The sequence below is a fragment of the Symphodus melops genome (assembly GCF_947650265.1).
Source record: "Symphodus melops genome assembly, chromosome: 13".
In the NCBI taxonomy this organism is placed as follows: Eukaryota; Metazoa; Chordata; class Actinopteri; order Labriformes; family Labridae; genus Symphodus; species Symphodus melops.
The window spans coordinates 21,651,315-21,677,095 of NC_136703.1; the positions used below are offsets into that span (position 1 = coordinate 21,651,315).

At 41.7% G+C, this 25,781-nt stretch overlaps 1 protein-coding gene across 1 annotated transcript in view; it reads right to left on the reverse strand.

The window, feature by feature from the left end:
* The window catches only part of camta1a (calmodulin binding transcription activator 1a), a 292,114-nt gene that overhangs the window by 216,462 nt on the left and 49,871 nt on the right, over positions 1-25,781 (reverse strand). Inside the window, 2 exon segments of the mRNA XM_079360272.1 lie at positions 23,674-23,702; positions 23,705-23,753. Coding sequence (XP_079216398.1) covers positions 23,674-23,702; positions 23,705-23,753 — 78 coding nt within the window.

Consider the following 25,781-nt stretch of genomic DNA (forward strand, 5'->3'; position numbering starts at 1 on the left):
CCTGCCCCGTGCGTCAATCTCAGGGACCCCCAAAAATCTGACACACACTGTAGCCCCACGCTATTAACTAGAGTCAACAGAGCAATGATCTGTGCCTGGTGTTCCTGTCTTGTGATAGGTGAGGATCTGCGGCCCCCCACCACCTAGCCCCCCTCTCCACCTGCCTCTCCTGTCTGCCGGAGTTAATTTATCTGGGTGATAAGCAGGTGGACGAGGGGAGGAGAGGCCCTCAGACTGAGCCACACTGTCAGACCTGGCAGACTGAGTGACAATGCTAATAGCCGGGTCCCATTAACCTCGCCGCACGCTTCACCTTTATCTACCACACAAATGACTGTTTGTTTGCTTGTTGGATGATTATATTTACCTCGTGATTTGGCGGCCCCAGACATGACAAATACATTTGTGCATTTAGAGAAGGCGCTGTGTTTCTGGTAAAGGAGAGGAGACAGGCAGACTGTGATAAGGCCTAATGTTCTCTGCCTAATCTTGAACTTTAAAATGAGAGAATATTCTACTTTCCCTTTTCTTACTTTTAAATGAGCAATGTCCTTGCTGCCCATTATTCCACCATGCTCTTGGCTTACCCCTATACAAAACAGTTCAGCCTCATAAAACACAAAGTATCTGCACGCTGAATTAGTGCATTTAGGGCAGTTTATTCTTATCTTGGGGCAACGGTCCTATTACAAAGAAGTTTGGTGTTTGTATTCGGACGGGTCCTGTGGCGAGCTCAGCGCTCTGGTGCCAACACAAGACTGAGAGATATTGCTTTAATTGGGGAGTTACTGATCCTGCAAGGCATTTGGGTGCCAGGCGTTAGCATCAATGCTGCTTGCTGTATTCTGCTGTGCAATCACAAAAATGATATTGGGGGGACAGCAGGTGATCCATAAAAGCTGTGTTTTAAAGCCTTGTTAATTATTCCTTCAGAAGTCTAATGAACAATGGGGATAAAACCTCATGCGGGGCAAATCTATTTGTGGGAGAGGAGGAGCAAACTCTCTATCAGATACAGCACTTCAGAGCCTTCACCCCATCTCGTCTGTCAACATGAGTCTATCATTATTAAGCTCACACATGCAAGCTTTTTTTGCTTTGATCACACCCTCTGATATATCTGGTACAATATTTCACAGTCATGTACATTCACAGGGGTACGGTATTTAGATGGAAATATGGGAGCAAAATGGTGTCTTGCGTGCATAATGAAGCAGATGCCGAAGATTATATAGTTTGGCACCGAATTTGAATATGCATAGATTATCTACAATTTGATTTAGCAGCTGGTGTCTGGGTGGGGATGAGTACAGTACATCACCCACGAATACAGGGGCCGACGCATTCTTGAGTTTGGTTTCAGTGTAGTTTATCATATTTCCCTGTGTGGAACAGACATCGTATTCTGTCTTTGGGCCTGAGAGGGCTTAATACACGGCAGGCCTGCAGCTCTTTCGCTCCGTAAGAGATATGAGAAGAAGGAGATTAGCTCAGCTACTCATCCATGACCTTGATATTACGATGAAGATGGATAAGAGCTTTCTCCCCTCCACCTGCCCAGAGCCCTACGAGGCTGTTTAAACAGCAGCAGGCCTAGCAGTCATCATCCATTCAAAACAAATGTCTTCTCCCAGGGTTCAATTTTTCAGCCATTCCACTCTGTATCCTAAGTCAATTAATGATGTCATACGAGAGCAGAATAAAACAAATGCTCGCTGTGTGCTGGAGCCTCCAGAGAGATGATTATGGAGAGCTGAGCGGTGTGGAAAAGTCGCTGTACAGTGGTTATAAGTCTTTTTGATTCAAACTTTATTTTCACATAGCTAAACCGCCGTTAAAAGCTTCACATAAAAGCTCCTTAAAATGTTCCACTGTGAATATAAAGGTCTCACTATTCGACCTCTTTGTGATAAACAAATGGTTAATTCATGCTAAAAATGCCATGAGATTGCTATAGGGATTGCTTTAAAGCACCGCGGGAAAGAAAAAAAAAACCAAAAGCCATTAAAACAACTAACTGTGTGAAATAGGGCTAGGAGTGATCCACACTTTATCATCACCTAACAAAGAGATTAAAAATGCAATGTGGAGCTCAAACTGCCTGCAAACGCTGACTCTTCAAAAAGACACTGGTTAAGTCAAGGCCCTAACTTTATTTTTTCCCTTCTTAGACATCCTGCAAAGTAAGAGGATGCATATTTAATAATAGGTTTCCAGGACTGATTCCAGATAACGACACAAAATATCTCGAACGAGGATGTTTGGTTCATAAAAATAAAAAAGACTGATAATAAAAAGATGTAAAATGCTAGTTTTGTATTCCCTATTGTCTATTTAGTATATCAAATACTTTATTCTGCATTTAGAAGTCTCACTTAAGTATGTTATATTGTTTATGTTCTGCTTTATTTGCTTTTATGCTCAACAAATATAGACCAATCACATTCTATGGCCTGGTCTGTGACTGGCTCCACATAATAACGATGTCTTAAACACGGTGCAGCGCCATGTTTCCACTATAGCACCACTTGTCATTTTAGCACTCATTGGTTATTCAGCCTGGATTGCATGTCTACAACTTCCTCATTATGGAGTATCACTAAAAGCACTTGCAGTTGTCCACTCTGAGCTTGTGCGTCATGGAGGAAGTGCTGAGAGGGCATACCTTTCTTTATCCAGAATGCACTGAGAGTACTGAAGAGATGGCATTAGGACATAATGAGTAAAAAAACGTCTCTCTTACACCGGGCCAAGATGCTGATGGGATTTTCATGCTAGACTGGATCTCCAATGCATTCAGCTGACAGCAACCGCTCAGGACATATTTGTTTGGTTCTGGTGCTGTTGTTAACAGATGTGACTGTATTTTCGTGTACACTAAAGCGGTCTAAATTCAGAGATTGTTTTTTGTGTTGTTCTTGTCTTGTGCCAAGGAAACATGTTAGGAAAGACGCAGCTGTATAAATGGTGGCATTAAGAGGAGGAAACGCTTTAATACATGCTTGAAAATTAGAAACAAATTACAGAAAGCACAGCGCATGACAGTCCATTTAAGGAAACAATTTGTCATCTAAATCTAATCTGTTTCAAAGTCAAACATGTTAAATTTATGTGTGTTTTTGTTTATGTGTTAAATTTCCCTACAAACTATTGAGATTGTAATGATTATGTTTTGAAGGACGTTTTAATTATGTTTGGATAACACACATGCTACACTCATTGAGCTAAATTGAGTTCAAAGGGAGAGGGAATTTTCTGGATACAAGTTAAGGCTCCTCACACAAGTATAGTAAGTAATTTCAAACAGTTTGAGAGAAGACTTTGCTGTGTCCCTCAAAAGACCTGCTTATTTAAGTCCCTGGATTTGGCTAATAAAGCTGAAAACGCCCTTTGACCATTAAGTGAACTGATCTTAGTTTCAGAGAAAAACTAGTGATTCATACAGTATGCAGGCTCCAAAGCACTAGAGGCTAAAAAGGGTAAAAAGGAAAAGAATAAAGGAAGACAAAAGGGAACGATGAAGTAGAAACAGAGGGGTGGTATAGACGGAGAGCGGGATGTGATGGAAGGTGGTGCTGTGCCAAAGTTATCCACTGATCCATGCCGAAACAGATGCATTTGATCACAGCAAATCTCGGGCTTAGAGCATAAATACATAATAAACAAAAATTAATGGAGGCGAGCGGCATGCATGTGTTTCATCGGTCTGTGAGCTACCACTACTGTGACTGGAGCAGGGCAGAGGCATCCATATGGATGCTGCTTAGAGAACAGACTTGTTAACATATCTCCTTCACTGCTTCTAGCTAAGCTTCACAGACATGGAATACATATCAGACACATTTAATAACAACAATATAAGTCACTGAGGGAGGGGGTTTTAAAAAAAATTCAACAAAACATGAAACAGCAAAAAAAAAAAGAAAAGAAAAAAAGATCTGTTGTTCATGTCGAATGGGATCAATACAGAGCTGGAGTTCCTATTTTGAAAATAAAGACAGGATATTGGTACATAACTAAGGTTTAATGCAGGACTTTACTTGTAATGGAAAAATTCACAGTGTAGGGGAGAGTACTTTTATAACCTTCTCTGGCATCGCCTACATTGTAGCACAAAAGAGCAACAGATTTAACCTCAAACTGCTTTTTCATTCATCTTTAAAGGAACCCTCAGGCTAATAATGTTACGGATGTGATGATACCACTCAGAGCTAATTCTCTCACTGCAAGGCCAGACTATCATTAGCTCTAACCTTAGTTATTGATACAGCCTCGCTCTTTTTGTGCTCACAACATAGCTTCCCCTGCTCTCTCTCACACACACCTGCTCTCTGCCTGGCAGTGCCATACACATCTTCACCTGTGACTTTATGACAGTGAGTACTGCCACAGCAGACCTTGCTGCCGAAACTGCAGTCTTGCCTCATTGTATAGCCACGGGATAGTTTTGACACTTTGTGAGCAGGCACAAACAGAGTGGGGAGAAGGAGCTGTGGAGACGATCCTGTAGGGAGTGTGATTGGGCCAGCTAACTTTCATTATATAGAAAACAACCAATGAGCCACTGCCCCTGCTATGTGTGCTGGTGATAAGCAATTACAGTAAAAAAAAAAAAAAAAAAAGATAAATCTTACAGGCCTCAAAGTGCTTAGGTCCACAAGGAAAATGCCGAATTACTCACGGACTGTTTCAAAGAACAAATTAATTAATTCATGAATATTTAACTTTCTTGTACATTTCCAATCTACTGACCACTGTCTGCTCAGCTGTGATATTTGGTTACATGTACTGCAGGCGGAGTGAGCTTGCTGTGCGAAACGAACTACCTGATGACAGCAAAATGTTTTCATATCAGAGCCGATTGGAAAAGCACATATGCCTACACATATCTTTTATAAGCCCATATCGTCCTGTTAATATCAGCCAACAGATGTATTGGACTGGCTCTATAGTTACTATAAAGTTCACAGCACTTATTGTAATGTGCTAGACAGGCAATATACAGGAAGTACTCAATACCACATAATGAAACAGTGATACAGAGGGAAATTAATCAGCATACTGTGCAATACAAACACACAGATAATTTGACACTCCAGCAGATGTCAAAGGCCTCGTATTATCCCGTAAGAACTGATCACGACTAATGCTGCGAGTGTTCTGGGCAGAGTTGTGAAGAAGCAATGAGCAGCACTCAGAGCTTACATCTGAATTCTATGGCTTGCAATTAGAACAACCATTTTCCCACTAGTGCAGCAGAAAACACGAAGAAGTCAAGGATGATGAATTAGTCTAATGATTCCACAGTAATATCGCTCAGACACAGAGCCCGAGGAAATTGCTGTTCCCAAGCGAAAGGCCTAAAATTACCCCTAAAGATACGGATGAACTTTTGCCTTTGCATTCTCTGTTGCCGTCATTATTCAGTGAACCCTCTTGTTTGTGTTGGTATCACATGAATTCTCGCTGCGTCCTATCATCGAAAAATCCTCTCATTCCCTCTTTCACCTTCTCTCTCTTTCGCCCTCTCTTGTCTGTGTGATCTTATGCTATAACAAGCGCGCAAAGCCCAGTGGGATGCTAATGCTCGCTGCCACCTCCACCCCCTATCTTCCTCTCTTTTCTCTCTGTCTGCTTGTCACATATGACTGCCCCATCTGAGTCAAGTCTGGGGCGTGATAGAGGAGGTTATGTATTGTATAGGCAGTCTCAGATGGCTGGCCTTTGCAGTCAAAGACAAAGACAGGGGCAAACATGATGGAAAACACAATGCACACACACCCATACACACGTAATGCCATGACGCCTCAGGGGTGAAGGGCACAGGAGTCAACCCAGCAGTTCAGTGGTGAACGCTAATTAGTGCACAGCTCTGACCTTGACAAGCCATCCTTCCTGCTCTGTCAAGAGGCAGTTGTTGCCACAATGCAACGACGAGTGAAAGAAAAAGCCGCGGCTGAATGTGATCTATTGATGGCGGGGCGAGCAGTGTGGAGGCAAGGAGGCAGGAATAAAAACATCGCCATGACGCTTAACGTACTCCCTCAGCAACTTGCTGTGACTTTGGCTTGTTGCACCCTCATTTGAATGCATTACACAACTTCAGAATACAAAAACACAAACCTCAATAAATAAAGCCTGTGTGTTTCAGGCTGTGCCAGTCTGCGCTGATCCGGGCCTTTCAGCCCACTCTGCATGATTAGTCGAAGTAGCAACGTGTTTTGCTTGAATAAATTAGAAACTCCACCAGCTATCCACTTTTTTTTTTTTTTTTTTGCGATGAGGAAGAACGAGATAAACACAACAGATATGTCTTTGTTTGCAGAATCTCCAAAGGCCTCGGTAATTGAATTTTCACAAAAATTCCATGTTTACGCCACAACAAAAGAAATTAGATAAAGCACGGGGAAGCAGCAGAAACGAAATGTGGCTGTCACAAAAATAACTTGATGCAAAGCCCCTCAAAGTTAATATATTAGAAACTGTCTTTTGTTCTCTTGGTGCACAGTCAGCAACATAGAAATCACTATAGGCACTACAAGGCATCCCATCTCTTCGTTTTTGTCTCTTTCATCATCTAACTGCTTATTCTGAAGTTAAAATGACCCCTAAGAAAGCAAAATCCACACCCAGGACCTGAAAAACAGTCCACAAAGGGAAGAACACAGTGTACCCTATGAATCCTATGTGGTACTTACACTGCAGAAATCTCATTTCTCTTTTCACACTATCAATTTAACTGTAACTTGTATTTCTTACGTATCAGGAAGAAGAGTTTCAAACAGCTGAATAAAGAGGAACTAAAGTGATGTGAATTAATTCACCAGATTAAGACAGAATACAATTCAATTGAAAGTGTTACAGTAGGTTGGATGTATTGCTACAGTTAAGAAGTTAAAAGATTTACCGGCCTGCTTTTGAGGTTTAATAAACGGCAAGACACAGAGCGTTAGTCTATGCTGAGACATTTTACAATACTGGAAGCTTATCAGCGGTTAGTCGACCAGACGAACTCCTGTTTTCTGCCCGGCTGAAACGTTGGTGGTCCAAACCTTAAACTATCAGCATTAATCTGAACTACTCAAATCAGTGTTGTTCTGTTTGAAAGAAGCCCCTTGATTCATCATTGCACTTCTTTAAGAGTGCATGCCAGAGTCAAAATGGAGAGTTTGCTATTTTTAAAAGTAACATGAAATGCAGCAGAACAAGAGATAACATCTGTTTTTTTTCTCCAGTTCGCAGACAAGTCAGCGAGAGATTTGGTTGTGTTCTGCTGTTAACGGAAGATGCAGCCTTAAGCCACAAGCCTCATTCAGAGATGGGTTAAGACCTACAGAGGTCTAGTAAACTTTTTAACTCAACATTTTTTTATTTTTTTTCAAATGCGTATTGTCTCCTGTTTCAAACAAATTCCATCAAATTTGAAGGTTCTCTCACTGCTGTCTCTTGAGTAACAAAAGGCTTAGCTCAACTTTTTTTCAACTATAATGAAGGAGTTGAGCAGACTTTACAGGTCAAATATTATGCAAAATACGCTTGACCATGTTTTTCTAACATTAATATGAGTCTCTAGCTGGTCTACATACCCCCCAGTTATGAGAAAAGTCAGTCCTCTCCTTGTGCCTGGATGGAGACATCACAAAGGGCAGTGACCCCTCCCCCAGAGGAGTGACACTCCCACATCTCGGTGTCTGTTCTGCCCTCTGAGTCTGCCTTCTCAGCCTAAACATTAAAGCATGGAGCGAGGAAGCACAAGCAACCCACATCCTTCCAGAGAGTGACGAGGTCAAAAACAGATCCTTCGCATTTATAGCTGTTGAACAGAAACTGTCCTAAACATTGCTGAAATAGAAGTGTTTACAGGTATGATCAAATCAAGATCAGAGTGGATCTTTGGCAAAAACACCTTCACAGACATGTTTTCAAGGAGCTCTCCGGCTAATTCAAACTGATTAAAAGTGACCTTTCTATTAGAAACGCTCACAAATGGTCATTTTAAAATGAGCAAGAAGTGTTTCTGTATACTTTTTAATTTCTCCGCTTATTGTTCTGGACTGCAACAATATGTTCTGAAAAACTGCTGTTCAGGGAACAATATAGCACAACTTTGTTGGCTAAAGTTCACAATACTACAACTTAGATAGAGAGCCCCATGTGGTACCTCAGAATACAGCAAGACAGTTGACTGTAATTAATCTGTGTGCTTTTTTCCTGGCATACAGTTATGACTTTTTCATAAGAGGGGTTCATGTATAATAGAAGCCAGAGGGAATTGGGAAGAATGCAAATGAAGAGTCAAGCTTGTTAGAAGGCCAGTTTGACTGTTTACATGCTCCACTTGTCCCGGGTCGACCCAAGTTAACAATTCATGGTGAAAGTTTCTCCATCTTCCAGCCTGTACTCTGCACAAAATGCTTCTGGAGTCAATAGGTGTTCAGCCTGACTCTGTGCACTCCCTCAACCCCCTTTCAGGTTGTCTGTACTGGTTGTCCTCTTCATTTCCTCTTTCTCCGTGTGTGTCTGCCTTCTATTGGAGACCTTTGGGTCAAGGTCCCATTGCCACACAAGTGGAACACTGAGTTTTCAGGCCAAAGCTTTCCCTTAAGCATCTGAACAAGTGGCTCAACAAGGAAGACTGAAAAGCTACAGACATTGATATGTAGGTTAGGTGAACATATACACACTGTGAACCTTATTGTATTCAAATAATATCAGCAGAAAGAATTGCATTTTTTTCCAAGTATAAAGAGGCTGCAAAAAACATCTTCTATTTCAGTGATAATCCACAAAACAATAGAAGATTATCAGGCTACATGATTAAACTATGTTTTCTATCACAGCATCTCTTCAATCCATAATCATCTATCATGTGGTACTTTCTTTCTCTGCTGAGAGTCCCTATCACGATTTATCATAATTCAGTTTAAATATGCATATGAACCAGGGGAAGACAAATTGCATTAAAAATAATCAATGTGTTTAGGTCTCTATTGATCACATTAGTTGATGCATTAATGCTGACAGCTCTCGTTCTGATGCTGTAGTTACTAGTTACTGTGCCAATACCAATTCCACACCTAGCTGGAAAGAGCATGTAAGAGCAAATCTGGAAATTAATTATGTCTCATGGAGAAGTTTTTGTTTACATGTCACTTCTCATGAGCACTGGAAAAAAAAATATAATACTAATGTGAAACTTCTTTATTCAGTGTTTTCACCAGTTTTAAATACCAGCTTCATTCGTTTTACAGACAAGGAGACCTCTGTGGATAATTTGGCTGAGTTAAAAACCTGATGAAAAGTGAACCCTGAAGCCACCATAACCTTAACAAGCTGAGACATGATACATGCTGTGCTACCTTTAGCAGCATATAGTACTCAGTTTCTTTGGATGTTCTGTTTCGGCACAAGAATAATACTTTATTCACGCCTTCACTAGACTGTTGACTGCAATTATTCCAGGATACACTTGCTGCAAAAAATAACGTGGTCTTCATCACTCTGGCTGCTGTTTTAGAAGCAACAGAGAAGAGTTTGTTTCTTGGGAAGTGTTTGATTTTCGGAGGGTTTATCAAATACAGTATGGAATCTGCAATAAGCCGGTGCAGCATCCGACAACTGTTCTTGCATTCAGACAGTATATGAGACATTCCTTGTATTTGTTTTTCCAAAAGGAAAAGTTCCAGATGCGTGTCTCGTAACCCTCAAGCTCAACACGTCATGAGCTAAAGTGCAGTCTGATAAATCACTTTACCAAAAGAGTAGAAAATCTATTATCAACAGAGTTAACCAAAGTCCTTGGCAGTTAATGGGTGTCCATGTGGAGTACGAGAGTGTTTTGTGAAGTGTGTTTTGTGAGTAGGCATCCATAAGGGAACTGAGCCATGTCTTTGTGCTCAGCAGAGTAACTCCGGACTGAAAGGGACGTCAGAGGGATGACAAAGGGGTTCGGATGAGAGTGTATGTGTGCGTTTGTGTAGGTGTTGGGGTTATTCTCCAGTCACAGGGTTAATGACTACCAGGATGGGGGAGGCCTTCTTGCTCTACTGCGAGCTATCAATAGCCTGGCATTTCCCTGTCAGTGGAGCACAGTCTTGGAATGGGGTGTTCAGTCCGACGGGTAATGGGTATGATCACAGGAATAAAATTCATCATGCATATTAAACCACAAAGCTGGCCTCAGAATATACAGAGTGCATAAAAGGATGCACACTAGAACTTGGTGTGAAAACAAAAAGAGGGGTCAAAACCATAAAAGCGAGGCGAGCCCTGGCCCGAGACAGCCCTCCCCCAGCTGGGAGATAAAGATGACTGATATCTGCTCCACTTTCAGCCCAATCTCTTTAATGCAAGGAGAAAGGAGAGTGAATTGGGCACAAGGTACAGCAACTCTTTCTCCCTCGACCAAGTTTATCACACTTGAAATGCAGACATAGCACTATCTTCATCACTTTACCCCAGCCTCGCCTCCCTGTCTCCTCCTATATCCCTGACTAACACATTCGTGTTTGTGGTGGCAGACAAACACCAACATCAGGTCCCTGGACAGATGTGCTTCCCAGTGTTGCGCACAGGAAACGGATTGTTTCAAATGCTGAATAATTACCATGATAATCATCTCCATCCCACAAGGGGCTGAAAATGCATACCTGACATCTGACATTCGGTACCCATGGCTCCTCTCTCAATCTGCATAATCACATTCCTGCCTAATTTCCATGCATATGTTTGGGGAAAAAAAACAGTAGGGGATTTTTAATGTGCATAGTGGCGTGGGCATGGTGGTAATAAGATACTCTGACACAGTGTATGTACTTGTGAAGACAAAAAAAAAAACGGTTATTAGCTTTTATTTCGACAATTAATTCATCTTTCTTTAATTTTTCCCACACAATTTAAAACACTGTTTGGTTCCATAATCTTAACTTGCAAACTTTAATGTTTTATGTTTGTTTGTATCGTATGTAAATAAACACGTAAGGTTTGTTATCGAACAAAACAAGACATTTTAGAAATGTCACCTCGGACTCTTGGGAACTATGATGGACATGTTTTGCTATTTTTTGGCATTTCTAAACTAAATTTTGCATTAACAGTCTTCTGCCATACTGTCCTTTATAACAAAGGTATTAATGATGGTGGTGGGGCCTTCCAGGCATTAAAATAAGCTCCACTTGAATAATTGATTCAAAGCAGTGGCTGTCCATTGGCTTGACTGGAATGGAATGAAAAAAAGATTATGAAATCAAAATCAGCACTAGCAGCAGAGCAAGTAATACAGATGCATTTACAGTTCAGTGTCGTGTCAACACTTGGGACTGTTTCTGTAATGGAATAGATTGATCTTCAAATATGACAACCACTATGATGTGAAGTGCAAATCGGTTGCATTCACATCCGTTTTGGTTCAACACTGTTTGACTCGTAGCTTTTCTTTACTTAGTTCCCCAATTATAAGACGATAAAGAAGGACAATGATCCAATAAGCAAGCTCTCTTTGACTTGGTAATCCGAGATATTGCACGATGGAAAATCCTCTTTGAAAATGCAACATGACTTATGAAATGCCCCAAGCATTTAGCTTTGAAAACTTCACTCTCTGAAAAAAGAAAAACAGATCTTGATAGAGTTCAAAAAGTATACTCATGAAGCCTTTTTATGCAGGTGTTTCTTTGAAATGTTGGCAGTCGAAGTCAAACTGCTGCGCCGCTCCAGTGCGGAGGTTTTTATCAACACTATAATGAAAGGAATAAGGCCATGTCAGTCGCAACTGTCTGTGTCTAGGGTATTGTGTTTGTGCATTAGCAGCAGTTTGTATTCACTGTTCAAGTGGGCACTAAAATATAATATTGAATAGAAACACATAAAAAACTATGAGAGACTTTTATTCGATTTTTTTATCTGTGGGTTTCTTAGTCTGAACATCTTGAAACAGCTTGCGTGGGATCTGCAACACTGAGACAGCACAGTGTATCAATTACCTCAGTCGCGCGTATGCTACTGTAATGCACTCTAAGGTTGTTGTTTTTTTTCACACATTCAAGACATTTATAAGACATTAGGAGATAACAAGTTGGAGATGGTGAGAAGTGATTAGGCAGAGCACTTGACAGACATGAGAGATGTAGTTAGTGGCTGTTTAGCACTTCTACAGTATGTCTCAGTCTGATGGTAAAGCTGGCGGGGGCTTCCTCACTCCCTCCTCTCTCTACACTATCCTCAGCACAACACATGGCCCACTCAGATATTCACAGCTCTGCAGAGCAGCTTGGCTTCAGCGTGAGCTCCAATCCCTCTCACTCTGAATCATGCTGTGATGGGACAGCAGTCCACCCTCTCATTTTTTCCCCTTCAAAAGGACAGTCAGTGATACAAAAGCTTGACTGGCAGCCAGATCCATCTCTGTTGCTTTTTGTTGCCTCCACCTGAGAGAAAAGCCCTTAAACTGTGATGGCCACTCATTCCCCCTGAAAGGCTATTGTGGGCTTTATGACAGAGTGGCTCAAGCTAAAGTGTCACCCCACAGAGGATCATCTGATGTGGTCTAGCATGGGGTGCCTGTGTTTCATGTGCGCAGATCTGACAATGCAAGCCCTCCCCTCTGTTTCTCCCTCCCTTTGTTTCTCATTATTGAGCTAAACGGAATTAAGAGCTTTTCTATTGGGATCCGTTTTTCTGCACTCGCCCTTTTGAACAACCTGAGGGGGATTTTAACATGCTATTACCCTCTGACACAGTGCCGGTATTGGAAGTAGGAGAGTTGTGAGGTATTTAGCCGGGGCTCTAGACAGTGAAATAGAAGGCAGGAGAAAGAGCGGCGCTCTCCTGCGAGAAGAGATGGAGAGGGAGCCTGGGGGCAGCAGGGGTGGAAGGCCCCAGCCCGAGCTCTGTCCACTGCAACCTGCCAGACACAGCCTGAATCCCATTTATTCCCTGTGACCTTAAATAAAATGCTGGCTACCCCTGTGGGCCCCATGTGAGGCCAAAACCAAATGGGCTGTGTTCTCCACTCTTTCTACCCCACTGCTAGAGAAAATGAGCTTTATCTGTGGGGGAACTCGAGGGCCATGTGACTAAATGCCCCTTTCCCTGCGTGAGATTCCCCACAAACCTCATTCCTCAGTTAATCTGCAAAGCTGTCGCCTTTTAATTACTGGCTCTAATGTGGAAACCGTTTTGATTCATTTTGCAAAGTTACAGCTTATATTTCACGAGGGCAGCTGGATAGTTTGCAATTTGAGACACTTTAAATGTCCTGATCCTGAGCATATACTTCACACACATGCTCCCCAAGGTGACATGGTGGCTGTCTGGCAAATATGTCAGGTAATTACTGCAAAGGAACGGATAAATGAAACGCGTAATCCTCGTTGATTAAGTTAGCTTGTCAAAGCACTGGGTGGCAACAAGTATTAGAGAGGTGAGAAATTGTTAGATTAGGCTCAGTGTGTGTCTTATATGTCTGTCAAGGACTCACTCAGAAATAATTCAGTGTATCACAGATTCACATCAGGTGTTATTTGGAATCTGTTGAAACGGGTTGATGTAATGTTTTAGTTAATAAATCATTTTATTCTCGACACATCAAGCGGACTGGAAGTGACAATTTCACACCGCGTTTGAATCTTCATGCACTGAAATTAAGCATAAGCTCAGTTGTATCACACTTCAGCAGCTGCCAGCCATGTTTTGCATCGGTTGATTCACAAAAAACATCAAGAGTCCAGCATTTCATAAGAGCTGCAGCACTTTTTACAGCTTGCTGCTGCCAGTAACTTGAAGAAATACACATTAGTTTATTTGGTTTATCTGTCAATTTATGTCCTCAAAATACCAGCTGCACTGTCTTTATCGAATTTATTTTTTCTGGCTTTTCCAAAATATATTAAATTCCAAACTGATAAAGTTTCCATCAAGGGCACCTCCCTGTCACATGAACCCACACAGCGTACTGCCGGTATTTCAAGTGCCCGCTACATGTCTATGTAGAGCCAAAGTCTGCATGAGCGCCTCTAATTAAAGCGGAGTTAATCACAAATAGCTGGATAGGGCCACAATTGAGGCATATGTTAAGAATGAATTACTAATTAGAGCGGCAAACAGTGAGACAAGTCCCAGACTGCTTGAGAAGTCTCGGCACGTTACTAATATATGAAAAGGTATAAACAAACAGCAATCTGGTTGTTTAGCTCCTCCATCCCACTTACAAGGATCCAATTATGGCAGATCCCTGGAGCCGCCAATACAATCAGGCGAGAGTGAGTCGGCGTTATGATTAACTGAGAAGGCCACAGACTCTCTATGGTGGCTCCAGCCAGCCAGCAGGCCTCCTTTGACAGGGGCGGTTATGTGGCTCAGTGAGCTCCAGGGCTCCACTCCCAGTACAGAGCCCAACACAACAGAACACAACAACAAAAACACAGCCCCAGACTCGGATACTGCAGTCAGGCTGGGTTGTAATATGTACAAGCTAATTCACTGGATGGCTTGCTTTTATGGGGCGCCCCATAGGGTGTGGTATAACACACAATTAACACTGTAAATTCCTTGAACAATGCTTATGGCACAGATGTGTTAGGGGAATACACCTGTTCCTCTCTCAGCGACTTAAAATCAGATCCTTTCTGATGACTTTTCCTGCACAGCAGAAAGAGAAAAAATGCAGCAAAAATCTTCCTGTGTGCTCACAATCTACCTCGACGGCCCGATCAGCCAGTTGTTTTTGAGACCCCACCTGTGAAGAGCAAAAGCACAGGTAGCTTCTGAGCAGAATGGCTTTCGAACAGGATGATTTTATATTAAACCCTTTCCACTACAGCCCCGCTTACGTACATCCAACTGTGCTTTTCGCCACACTTTCAGCAGGAATAGCAGTGTGCAGCCGAGAGGTAAGCCGGGCGATGGATGAAATGTGCTTTTTTGCCATTTATCATTCAGTGCTGGAGGTCGTGTACAGTTAGCCATCTGGATCCTTGGGAACTGTAAAACATTCTCCCTCATACCAGACTGTAAGGTGAAGTCAAGCCAGTGACAAAAGAAAACATTTTGTTCCATCACAGAAACACCTCTGATACAAAACTAACTGAAATAACTTGTAACAGCTGTAAAGGCCGCTTTATAAATGTGTTTATCATGTTATTAAAAGGTCGTTTTTAGGATATGTTAGGCTTGCTGTTTGTGTTTTCTCCCCCCATCAGGCAGCATCGTGTGTACTTTTGTAATCCCAAAGTCAAGAGGGAATCACTCACATCATCACCAGTCATCCGGTGCTAACAAGACAGACACCTGCAGACACACTGCTGGAGGAGAACAGCATGATAAAGCCAGTCCTGCACACACACACACACACACACACACACTCACACACACACTCACACACACACACACACACACACACACACACACACACACACACACACACACACACACACACACACACACACACACACACTCTGCAGGTGGAAAGCAGCATGATCCGGACTTAACTTAAACCTGCGTGGTGCTGCCTATGATACTAACATTGACACAGCCCACCCCTTGTTTCCCTTACTGAGAGCCAACAAAGCCCTGTGTGAAAAAAAAAGCCGCCTGTTAAACTTCAGTTCAAGACGCTGATTGGTACAGATCCTTCTTCCAGCAGGAAGCTGCTCAACCTTCAGAGCAGTCCCAACTTTTTGCTCCTTCGTCCGTTCGTGTATCCTCCTCCTGGCCCTCTTCTTAGTCGTTTTGTTTATTTTTAATGTGTCTACCTACGATAGTCCTTTTGTGTGTTTGTACAGCTACACTGACCGGCCAAGTCTATGCTTCCTGCCCCAGTGATGAATATGCAGACTTATAGTAGAGCTGCAGGGACAAGGGGGAGGTCGAGACTGGAGATTTTTCTGTGGTTTAATTAGTGCATTTCTGGCAAATTCTCTTGCTATAATTATGGCTGGGGTTCTTTCTGACCTTTCTGGTATTTTCTGCATGTTTGGCTTTTATCTGATCATGTTTTATTCAGGATCTTTGTTGTGTACATTGTGTTCAGCCCCTGTATCCACTACTGCTGCTGCACAAAATAATAAAACACTTTACAGGATGGCCAAACGGCTCTTCTATCCCTTGTGATTTCCCTTTGATTCCGTTTCTCTTCCCCTATTCTGTGAAATTACAAGGTTCAGACATGAGGTGATGGGGCCAATGTGGCACTGGCTGAGAGGTCTGTCCAGAAGGCACTCATCCATATTCATAAACACGTCATTCTGTTTGCTTTCATAAATTTCTATTTTGCCCAAATGAAGGGGTAGAAAATATTTTAGCATCATGTGAATAGTCTGCCTATCTCCCCATCAGTTTTGTGATGGAAAAAAAAGGAGAAAAAAAAGGAAACAGCATTTTTTCCCCCAAGATGTTTTTGACATACTGGGGAGGAGAAAAATGTATGTTTCAGAGTTTTGAAAAAAGGGGGAAGATATCAAACTGTTGAGTCAAGGGCTTGTACTTCTTAAAAGCAAGCATAACACTAGCTTACTTGGGGATTAATTATGTCAGTCTAGTAATATGTTGGAAACCTTTCCACACTTAAGATGCATGTGTTCAAAATTCACAGCCAGGGGAAGATGGAAATGTCTGTCACGCTTCATACTTCATAAGCCTTTTGCTAAAGATGTAGCCTGCACAAACTATAGACATGATGAAGAGTTATAAAATGGGTGTCAAAGCATGCACACACACAAACACGACCAGAGCAGAGGCTGCGCTGGGGGGATTTAGGCTGCCAGGGGCCCCCGTGGGGAGGCGATGGCTTCCTGTTTGCAAGCCTTTCTTTAGTGAAAATGCTTAAAACGGGCCAAACGAGAGCAGTGCTTATCCAGCAAAATTGCTGCTAGATGGAGCAGAAAGTGCACAAATTTTCTATGACACCTCCAGTAATGAGGTTTTATATTGACCCAGGCAACAGTGAGTGGAAGAGCTCGCTGCTCCTATTCCCCTAAACTCAGTCGGCTCTCCTCAGCATCCATTTGGGGCCCCACTACAACAACCAGTACAGGCTCAGACAGGTAGCAGAGCGAAAACACGCACAACTCAACCAGGGGCATTTATCTCGTGTTCATAAAGCTCCATTATGCTGCTGGTTTTTCCTTTAACTGTAAGAGAGTCAAACTCTTTTTTTTTCCTCGCACAGGACATTCTTTCCTCCAAGAAACATCGGAGCTGTTTTCTGAATAAACTGTGTCCGCCTTTTCCCCAGGTCTTATCACAAACATGAGAACAGACAGCAATTTTAGTGATTTCATTGGCAGAGGTGTACACAAAGATTGGAAGAAGAGTATGTGGTGCTTTGCTTATTCACCGTGATATAAAAGACTGGATGTTGCGGGATGTTATGCACAGTATTGTACACACGCCAAACTTAGCAGACCAAGTTTAAACCAATATGTCAAATAACTAATAAGCTGATTCAAAGACTTTTATTACCAAATATTTAATCCTTTCAAAGTGGAAGACCTTTATCTAACCACAGAAGTTACTCTTTCTGGAGGCAGATTCTCAATGAGAGGATTTTATTCCCCCATTTGTTATGTACAAATCAAAGTATCTCCTAATAAAACTGCAGCACTATTTACACCTTTTATAGAGCAAATTATTAACTGAAATACCTCTAATTAATCATTTCATCAATCAGGATAACCAATTAACTGTTTATGTAAAAAAAAAAAACAACATCCTCTTACATAGATCTGCATCAGACTGTATTTCATTGTGAACTGATGGCACAGTTTGCCCTGGAAAATATATTTGTATTTGCCGTGTAGTCTCTGCACCTCCACAGAAGGACTATTTCTCCTCAGACGAGCCCTTCTGGCCCCTCCCTGCCCATTAAACTGTCTGCTGATTTTAATGGAGGTGAGAGAAGCTGGTGTGATTGGCCATTACTGAAGCCTGCACCGACTCCACCTGCTAGAAAATGTCTTCCTATAACCTGTGAGTCACCTGCTAATATGCATTGTATTAATGTTCTGGCTAATCCTCTTTTGCAGTTTGAGCTGCAACAGTATTGCCTCTGGTAATCAACAGAAGAATGTGTTGATCACACACCCACACAGGCTTGTGCCACTCTTAGGAAATACATTTTACCCATTAGAAAGAGAGAATAGACTTAATAAAGTATGTTTACCTTGCAGCAGTTTAAAGTGACATTAGTTTTCAAATGTTTCCTCTTCCATCTCATGTGTGATATGTACTTTTACACTAAATAAAGATTGTCTCAATGGATTGACTATAATTGTTGGCTTTTATACAAAACTGTACAAACAGAAGTGCAGATGCTTTGATAGCTGTGCATGCTTTCTGTTTGATCAGACTTTCCCTGAAGACATCTCCCTCCCAGAATTCTAAGTGCCTGAGGCGGTGGCCCATGATGCACGGCTCTATATCCTGCAGCTGGAGCAAGTAAAGGTCAGCGCTGGATGTTTGTGAAAAACCGTGGAAACTGCTGATCTCTGAACAGTTATTGTATTCATTCGGCGGCATATGTGCACCCTCTAGTTCTGCAGCCTCACACTGACATTCAGTAGAGAGTAAAAACACCATCTATCTATCTGCGGCGCGGGAGATAAAAGTACAGCTGAATATTGGTGTCTTGTGAGTTAAAGCATAGCTCATCGAAGGCCTGGCATTCTCATTAGCAATATTTTTTTAAGTCTATCAGGATAGCATGCATCAAGCTATTTTAAGCCCATGTATCACCAGTGAGTTTCTGCAAAGTCTGCAGTCCTCTGATGAATTAAAAATGTATGCTTGGTTGGAAATAATTTGGGTATACATCATAATTATTACCTTAAAGGGAAATTCATATCATTGCAAGAGAGGAGGGTTATTGGAAAGAATTATATATCTAAAAAGGATTTTATTAGTTCAGTAAGAGCGGTATCAAAGCGTCTAACCACAACATCTTAGGCAATTTAGCCGTGTTTTTCTCCATAATCTGTCTGAGGTGCCAGGATTCAGTCGGCGCTTTCTGACACTCGTAAGCTTCAAAGGCCACTCATAGTGCATTAAGAATGTTTTCTTTTTGACAGACATCAAAATGTGACCTTTAAATGATTCTTGTTATCAAGGAAGGCGAACAAGAAAATCGATAGCGAGCCGCTGGAGAGGGAGGGATTAATGCAGGCTAAATTGATCATTCCATTTCATTTTCATCTTGATTTGATGTGCCGGCCGAACTCGCCTAATCTGACCACAAACTGCTTTTAACACTTCACAGGAGAATACTTTGAGCAGGAAAACACAACAAGCTTCTCAGTTACAGAAACACGCAGAGGGCAGGAGCTTGAGCCCTTACTGACAGTTAACCTTAATAATAAGAGTCTTTTTTTTTTTCCTCCTCTTTTCATCACTTCTCTTTTTGTAGTGCTGCTGCTTCTGTTCACCACAGGGAATACGAGATGGCAAAGCTCATTGTCTGTTTTCGCACAGTTTATGGCTCCATCAAACTGCAAAAACAAATACATTAATCATGGGAACACATTGATAGATCATTAATTATTGTACCTCACTGTTGATGTCACACGTTGTTGAATCCTCTCAGAGATAATCAGACCACTTTATCAGAGCACTTTGGAGGAACTTTATTAAACAAACTGTTCATTTACAAAGCGCTGTCTGGATGCTCAAGCGTCGAGTCACAGAGATAAAAGACAACATTTTCTTTAAAAAGAATCGTTCAGTAAACATCTAAAGGAATATCTGCCGGAGAAGAATTGCAGTCTTTTCCTGTGCCACTTCCCAAACGCAGCTGAGATTGGGGGAGCGTATTACCGCTGAAATGCCAGCGCTCGACAGATAACTGCGATAACAAAGATAGCAAATCTGGGAAATGAAAAATGGCACTTCTCTTCTACAAGGAGATACATCAGTGTTTATTAAATCAATGCCAGACAGAGGAATCTGAAGGTAAAATAATGAACCACTTATAAATGATCTTTGCTTCGCTGGGCCTTACCTGATCAGGGTGTTCAGGGACCACCAATGCGAGGCGTATTAGGAGAGGTCTATTAATCCTAGTGCTTCTCATAGCTGACTATAAAACGTGTGAGTCCTCTGTGACTTCCTTGGCACATCCTTTTTAATTTTTCAATGTTGAGAGAGAAAAAAAAAAAAAAAAAAAGTCAGCCTCACAGCTCTCATTGATTGGGTGTGAAAGTTTTGGCTGTGTGTATTTCTGCAGTAACAGCGTGGATATTTCATTATGGTGCTCTGGGACACACACTACGTGCGGCTCTGCTACCTTTCTCTCAGCCTCCATGGCAACGAGGGAGGCCGCTCTCCAGGCAGAAATGCGCTTTTAATTGAGTGACATCTAATCAGGCAGTGAAATACAGCAGTGGAGTTAACAAAACAGGTCGGCGAGGGACGAGGACGACCAGCTGCAATCGTCCCCGCACTTTACGCAGCTGATTCGCAGTGTTGACCAACCCGCATTAGTCGGCTTTTAATGAACAGAATTACAGGGTTGGGGGTATTCTTCACAAGATCCTTGGGTGAATGTGTGATTGGATATGATGAGCTCTTCTTAAGACTACAGCAGCTCTGGGAGGAGGCATGTCTTTGATGTGCTGAAATTACTGGAGCTGAGAGGTCTCACAAGCTACGCCTTAACACATATTAAACAACCTCTGAAGGAAATTTTTTCACCGTCATCTGTTTTTTTTTTTTTCCCTGTCTGTAGCTTGTTGCATGGTGTGCCAGGCTTGGCTGTCTGTTATTTCCTTTCTCAAACACATCTTGTGGTTTCAACCGAAATAGGATTTCTTCCTCATTATCAAATGTTGAATCAGTGCACAGGGGGACACCATCAACTCCCCTCGACCTAAAATCATCTGCCGACAGCACTCTGTAGTGACACACATAGATAGAGAGGGTAAAGGCAGAGTCTCGGTAAATCTTCTGCCTGCGCTTTGGGGAATCATTGCAATTCATGATCTTTTCTCAGTGTGCTAACAATAATCTTCTGCTCGCTCTGTCTCGCACATCACCAGGCATAGCAAACACTCGTCTTCACCGAGTCTCGGGAAGAATCAGCTTCTCCCCACCATGCAAATTTCAGAGCTGTGTCGCTCTTTGTTTAACAACTAAGTCCTCAACCTTTTCCAGTCCTACCTTTCATATAGCTGCCCGATGAATCCAGCATGCAAGCCTGACACACACATTCATTCTCATACACCTTGATACATCCTTGATCTGCGAACAACTGTTAAACTTGACTTCTGCCCTTCTTGCTGTAGATTACAATAACACATTTTCAGGCTCTCTGAAAACAAATGCACTGCTCCAAAAGAAACTCACTTTCTTTCGCCCCCACTACAAGAAAAAGAACACAATTCTTTTGTTAAGCCGGGTATAACAAATGTTTCTGCAGTAAAATCTGCTGGATAAATAAAATGCAGCCCAAGTGAAATTTGTCTGTGTTTGTATATTCTACTTTGTGCAGAAGTGCAAAGTGAGCTCTTAATTGGAAGTACTTTGAATGGTTGCTCAGGGCGAGGTTTCAGCCTAAACTTTGTGCTTTACTCACAACTGTAGTGTTGTCGTGCGGGAAAAAGGTCTTGTTTTTTCTTTCTTTTGTTCATGATTTACTTAAATCAATAGTTAAAGGGGTATATATAAATATATGTTGTTTAAATAGGGTAGACATAAATAGCTTGAGCTTTATTCCAGGCACTTTTTTAAGGAGGATTTTGCTGTTTTTTTGCTGCAGGACTATTCAATGTATCTTTGACTGGTTTATCTTTACTTTTCAAATGACTAAAATATGAAACTTTGTCAAGTAGAGGGCGACAGCACACGCTCTGCATAGTGATGTCATATGCCGTGTAGTGAATGTAGTGAATCATGTTTTATGTATCTTGTGTTTGAGTCTGTCTGGATTATAAGACAAGTTTCCCTTTGGGCACAATAAAATTGAAGTTGCAGCTGAAGTCAACATTAAGACAACAGATGGTTGTGATGTAGTGTATTTGCACCACTCCACTGAAAGAGGTGCTGAATATATTATGAGTAGCAGTGAAGACAATTACAGATACAACCATACGCTGAGGTTCATAAATTCATAACTGACATTTTAACTGCTCTTTGTTGGTGTGTTTTCAGTCACACATGCCGAATGTTGTTCTACATTTAGGAGTAAAATGATTGCATATGTAAGAAAAGAACGCTGGTGTGCAATTAATACCGTATTTTTCTATTTCTTCATTAACATTAGGACAATAACGTGGTGCCCGGTTTGTGATTGCAATCACATTTTTTAAATGATTCTAAGGCGGAGTGTGTCTTATCATAATCATGGTATTATAGAACCATTTCATCTGGCTCACCTCCAGCGTGAAGCTTTGATGGTGTCAAGTGGGAAACGACAACCAATTAAAAGAAAATCAGTCAAACAACTGGGGGTCAGATCTCAAGATGCTCCCAATCACTCATCGTTTCCTGTTGTTATGCTGCATTTCGTCTTCTCCTGATGGAGTCTGATAAGTCAGAGTGTGCAATGGTCACTATGTTTGTGGGAATACATCCCATTAAAAGAACATAAACATCGGAGTTCTTCTATAAGCAAAATAATCTCTATCTTGTTTTTGAAGAAGGAAGCACTTACTCACCTTAGTCAAACAAGTGCATGTGTAAAAAGAAGTGCGGCACCTTTCACAAATTCCTGTGCCAGCATTAGTGCACACGGCGGCAGCTTCCTGCTTGTTTTTTAAGAAATGCTAAAGCTGGGAGATGATAGGAATGGCATGCGTGGGGTCTGGCAGGACAAGGCAGCAGTCGCGATAGTGTTTCTGTGCACGTCCTCCTCTGTTAGTCATTACTGTGTGCAGACGAGGGGTGATGTTTACTCTGCTGAGACAAGCAAGTCTACTGCTCTGGGTTGCAACCTTGTGACTCCCTTCTCCCTCCTGCTGCCAGCTCCCCTAACGTCTCGCCCCAGCCCTGCCACTCCACGGGCCCACTGGCCTACTGCTTTAGTCTAATCCAGAATCAGCCCCCCCCCCCAAAAAAAAAAAAATGAGAAAAGGATGAATTCCTGTCGGGATCCTCTGCCTGGTGGGCGTTCTGTTGATATTTCAGGAAATAATAGCATAATACACACAGGAGATGCAATACTGCAATACAGTGCCGTGCCATATTTCCACCCGCTGTCTTAAGTTTCCTTGTGTTGTCACTTTCAAACATTACCTCCACCCACACACATGGAGCCAGTAACAGAGACTTACTGCAGCGCACAATGTAAAAGAAAGGGAGTTGTAATCCTTGGTAATAGAGAAAAAAAGAAATCAATGACAATATGGTTGGATGATTTATCATATAAAGATGATGAAATGAAATGAGAGAAGATAAAAATGAAATTAAAAGACGTCGGAAAACACAATTGACAATTTATTTGCGTTATGCTAATAGCTCAAGGACAGTGGAAGTAACAGAGCAAAGAGAGACACGAGAGTGAAAAATAAAATAGGACACAAATAAATGAAGAGAATCAAACAGATGTGATGTCAATTACAACATAAAGGAAGAAAAGAGGAGAAAGAGAGAACCAAGTAGAACGAAACAGACGTAACAGAGGATAATGAGAGATGATGGCAAAAGGTTGAAATCAATCATAATGTATCAAATAAAAAATGAAATGATTACCAAGCTTATGCAGGAGGTCAGGGTCAGTGGTCAAGTTCAATATAAACATGGAAACCGTTATGGCGTCTGCATGGATGTCTCTGGAAGAAATAAACAAGGAGTTGATGTAAGTACACTTCACTGTAAGTGCTGTTAAAAGTCTTACATCTACTTGACAATATGTAGCACTCAAACATTAATGTGACACAATGCTGGAGTAAGCACTGATTCACAAACCAGAGATGCTCAGTTTCCTTAAGTGGTGGTGGGCTATTTCAGGCTTTGGTGAATCACAGACACACTTATTCCAGCCCTTTAAAACAATACAAGGCATCTTTTTATCATCCTATTACAGCGGCGAGACCATAAATTAAGTGTTTGCTCATTTCAAAAACCTCTCAGCAAAATTAGGTGAACTTAGCAAGACACCAATGCAATGCTAACGCATCACTCACACTTTATGCTTGCTGCTTTCATGCGCCCCCCCCCCCCCACACTCCTGCACTGACACACAGCGCAAACTGTAAGCTTACACACACACACACACACACACACACAGTGTACACAACAGTAAAACAAAGAGTGTTTGATTTTTTTGTTCAACTTTAAGAAAAAGGGATCCTATAGTAGCCGAGAAAACAGTGTGTGAGGCTCCAGCACACAGCAGACAACAAAGGCATTTGTCTTTGCCAAATAGAGAAAAACTACACACATGCCTGTGCAGCTGAAGCAGGGAGGATTCATCTATTTTAACGTCGCCTCGATGCTTTACTTGTATTTATCTGATTGTGTTTATGAAGGGGATAAGTAACAGGAGAACAATCTTCTTTCAGATGACTCAAATGTGCTGCTGTGAGGCTTTTCCACGTAAATCGTCCGTCTCTCTAAATGTGCACTTTTCCTTTTCAAACTTTGTTGATGCGTTGCACACTGTGCGCTATAAACACTCAGAGTGTGAGAACAGTCAGACAAATCAAGGTCCCGACACTGCTAAAGGAAAGACACTGTCCATACCTTGTTAAATGCCTGCATACAAAAGATGTAATAACACATAACTGCAAATTTTACAGTTGAGCCCAATAAAAAAACCCACTAAAACACCATCTCATCTTCAGTATAATAGGCCGCTGACTCATTTTTTAATTGAAGCCCAAGAAACTGTACTTCTCAACTATTAAAACTTAAACCTCAAAACTCACTGAGGGGCATCTAAAGGGCCAGATGTCACATTTAGCAGCAAAGAAGACACAATATGGATGGTTTTACAAAGAGGAAGCATGTTAGCAGGCCCTCGACTCGGCCTGAGCATGAAAACCAAACAGCAATAGATGTAAGACAACGCTCGCTACACATTAGGCCCTAAGGCAACATATCGGCATTGAAACAAGACGGGAAGTACCTCTGGAAACAACCTTGGTTTTATTAGTGTCTCGCACTTCAATAAGATCATGCACAACTCTGAGAGAAATCGTTTTAAGATTCGTCTGCAGTGTTATGACATATAGATAAAAGCCCAAGGAGTTTTTTTTTGGAGACACTTGCTTCTGCATCTGTGTGCGAATTAGTTCCACTACCTGAGATAAAGCGTGCAAAGGAAAATGTAACCTCATTGTAATCTATATGTGTCAGGAAAGGCATGAAAACACTCAAAAAACAAAAACAACAAGTGCTGTTCGGTCGAGGCGACCACTGTGACCACGCTCGGCGTGAACGTTAGTCCTGTCAGTGTTCTCCACCCGTTATTAATCGTCTGATCATTGTGGGGCAGAAAGCTGCCCGGGTGGGAATAGGCTGAAGATCTAACAGGTATTAGATAATAATAGTCGTGAACCAAACAAGCAGACATTTCTGGAGGAAATAATCTTTATTAGTTCTTACTTTTCTCAACTGCAGAACAGATTCTGGGTTTTTTTGTTGTGCAAATAATTGCAAGGTTTTTTTTGCGCCACTTTGACCATCAATAAACAAAAGCCATCCTTGCAGCTTTTTCTGTGAAATTGAAAAGGTCCAATTTGTCTCGTCTCTGTACTCTCCTCATTAATTATCTGGCATTTTCATCTGCCCGGTGCTAAAAGCCAGATTTTTCAAAAGTGAGGAGAAAGGAGCGGGCTGATGACAGGGATTCATGG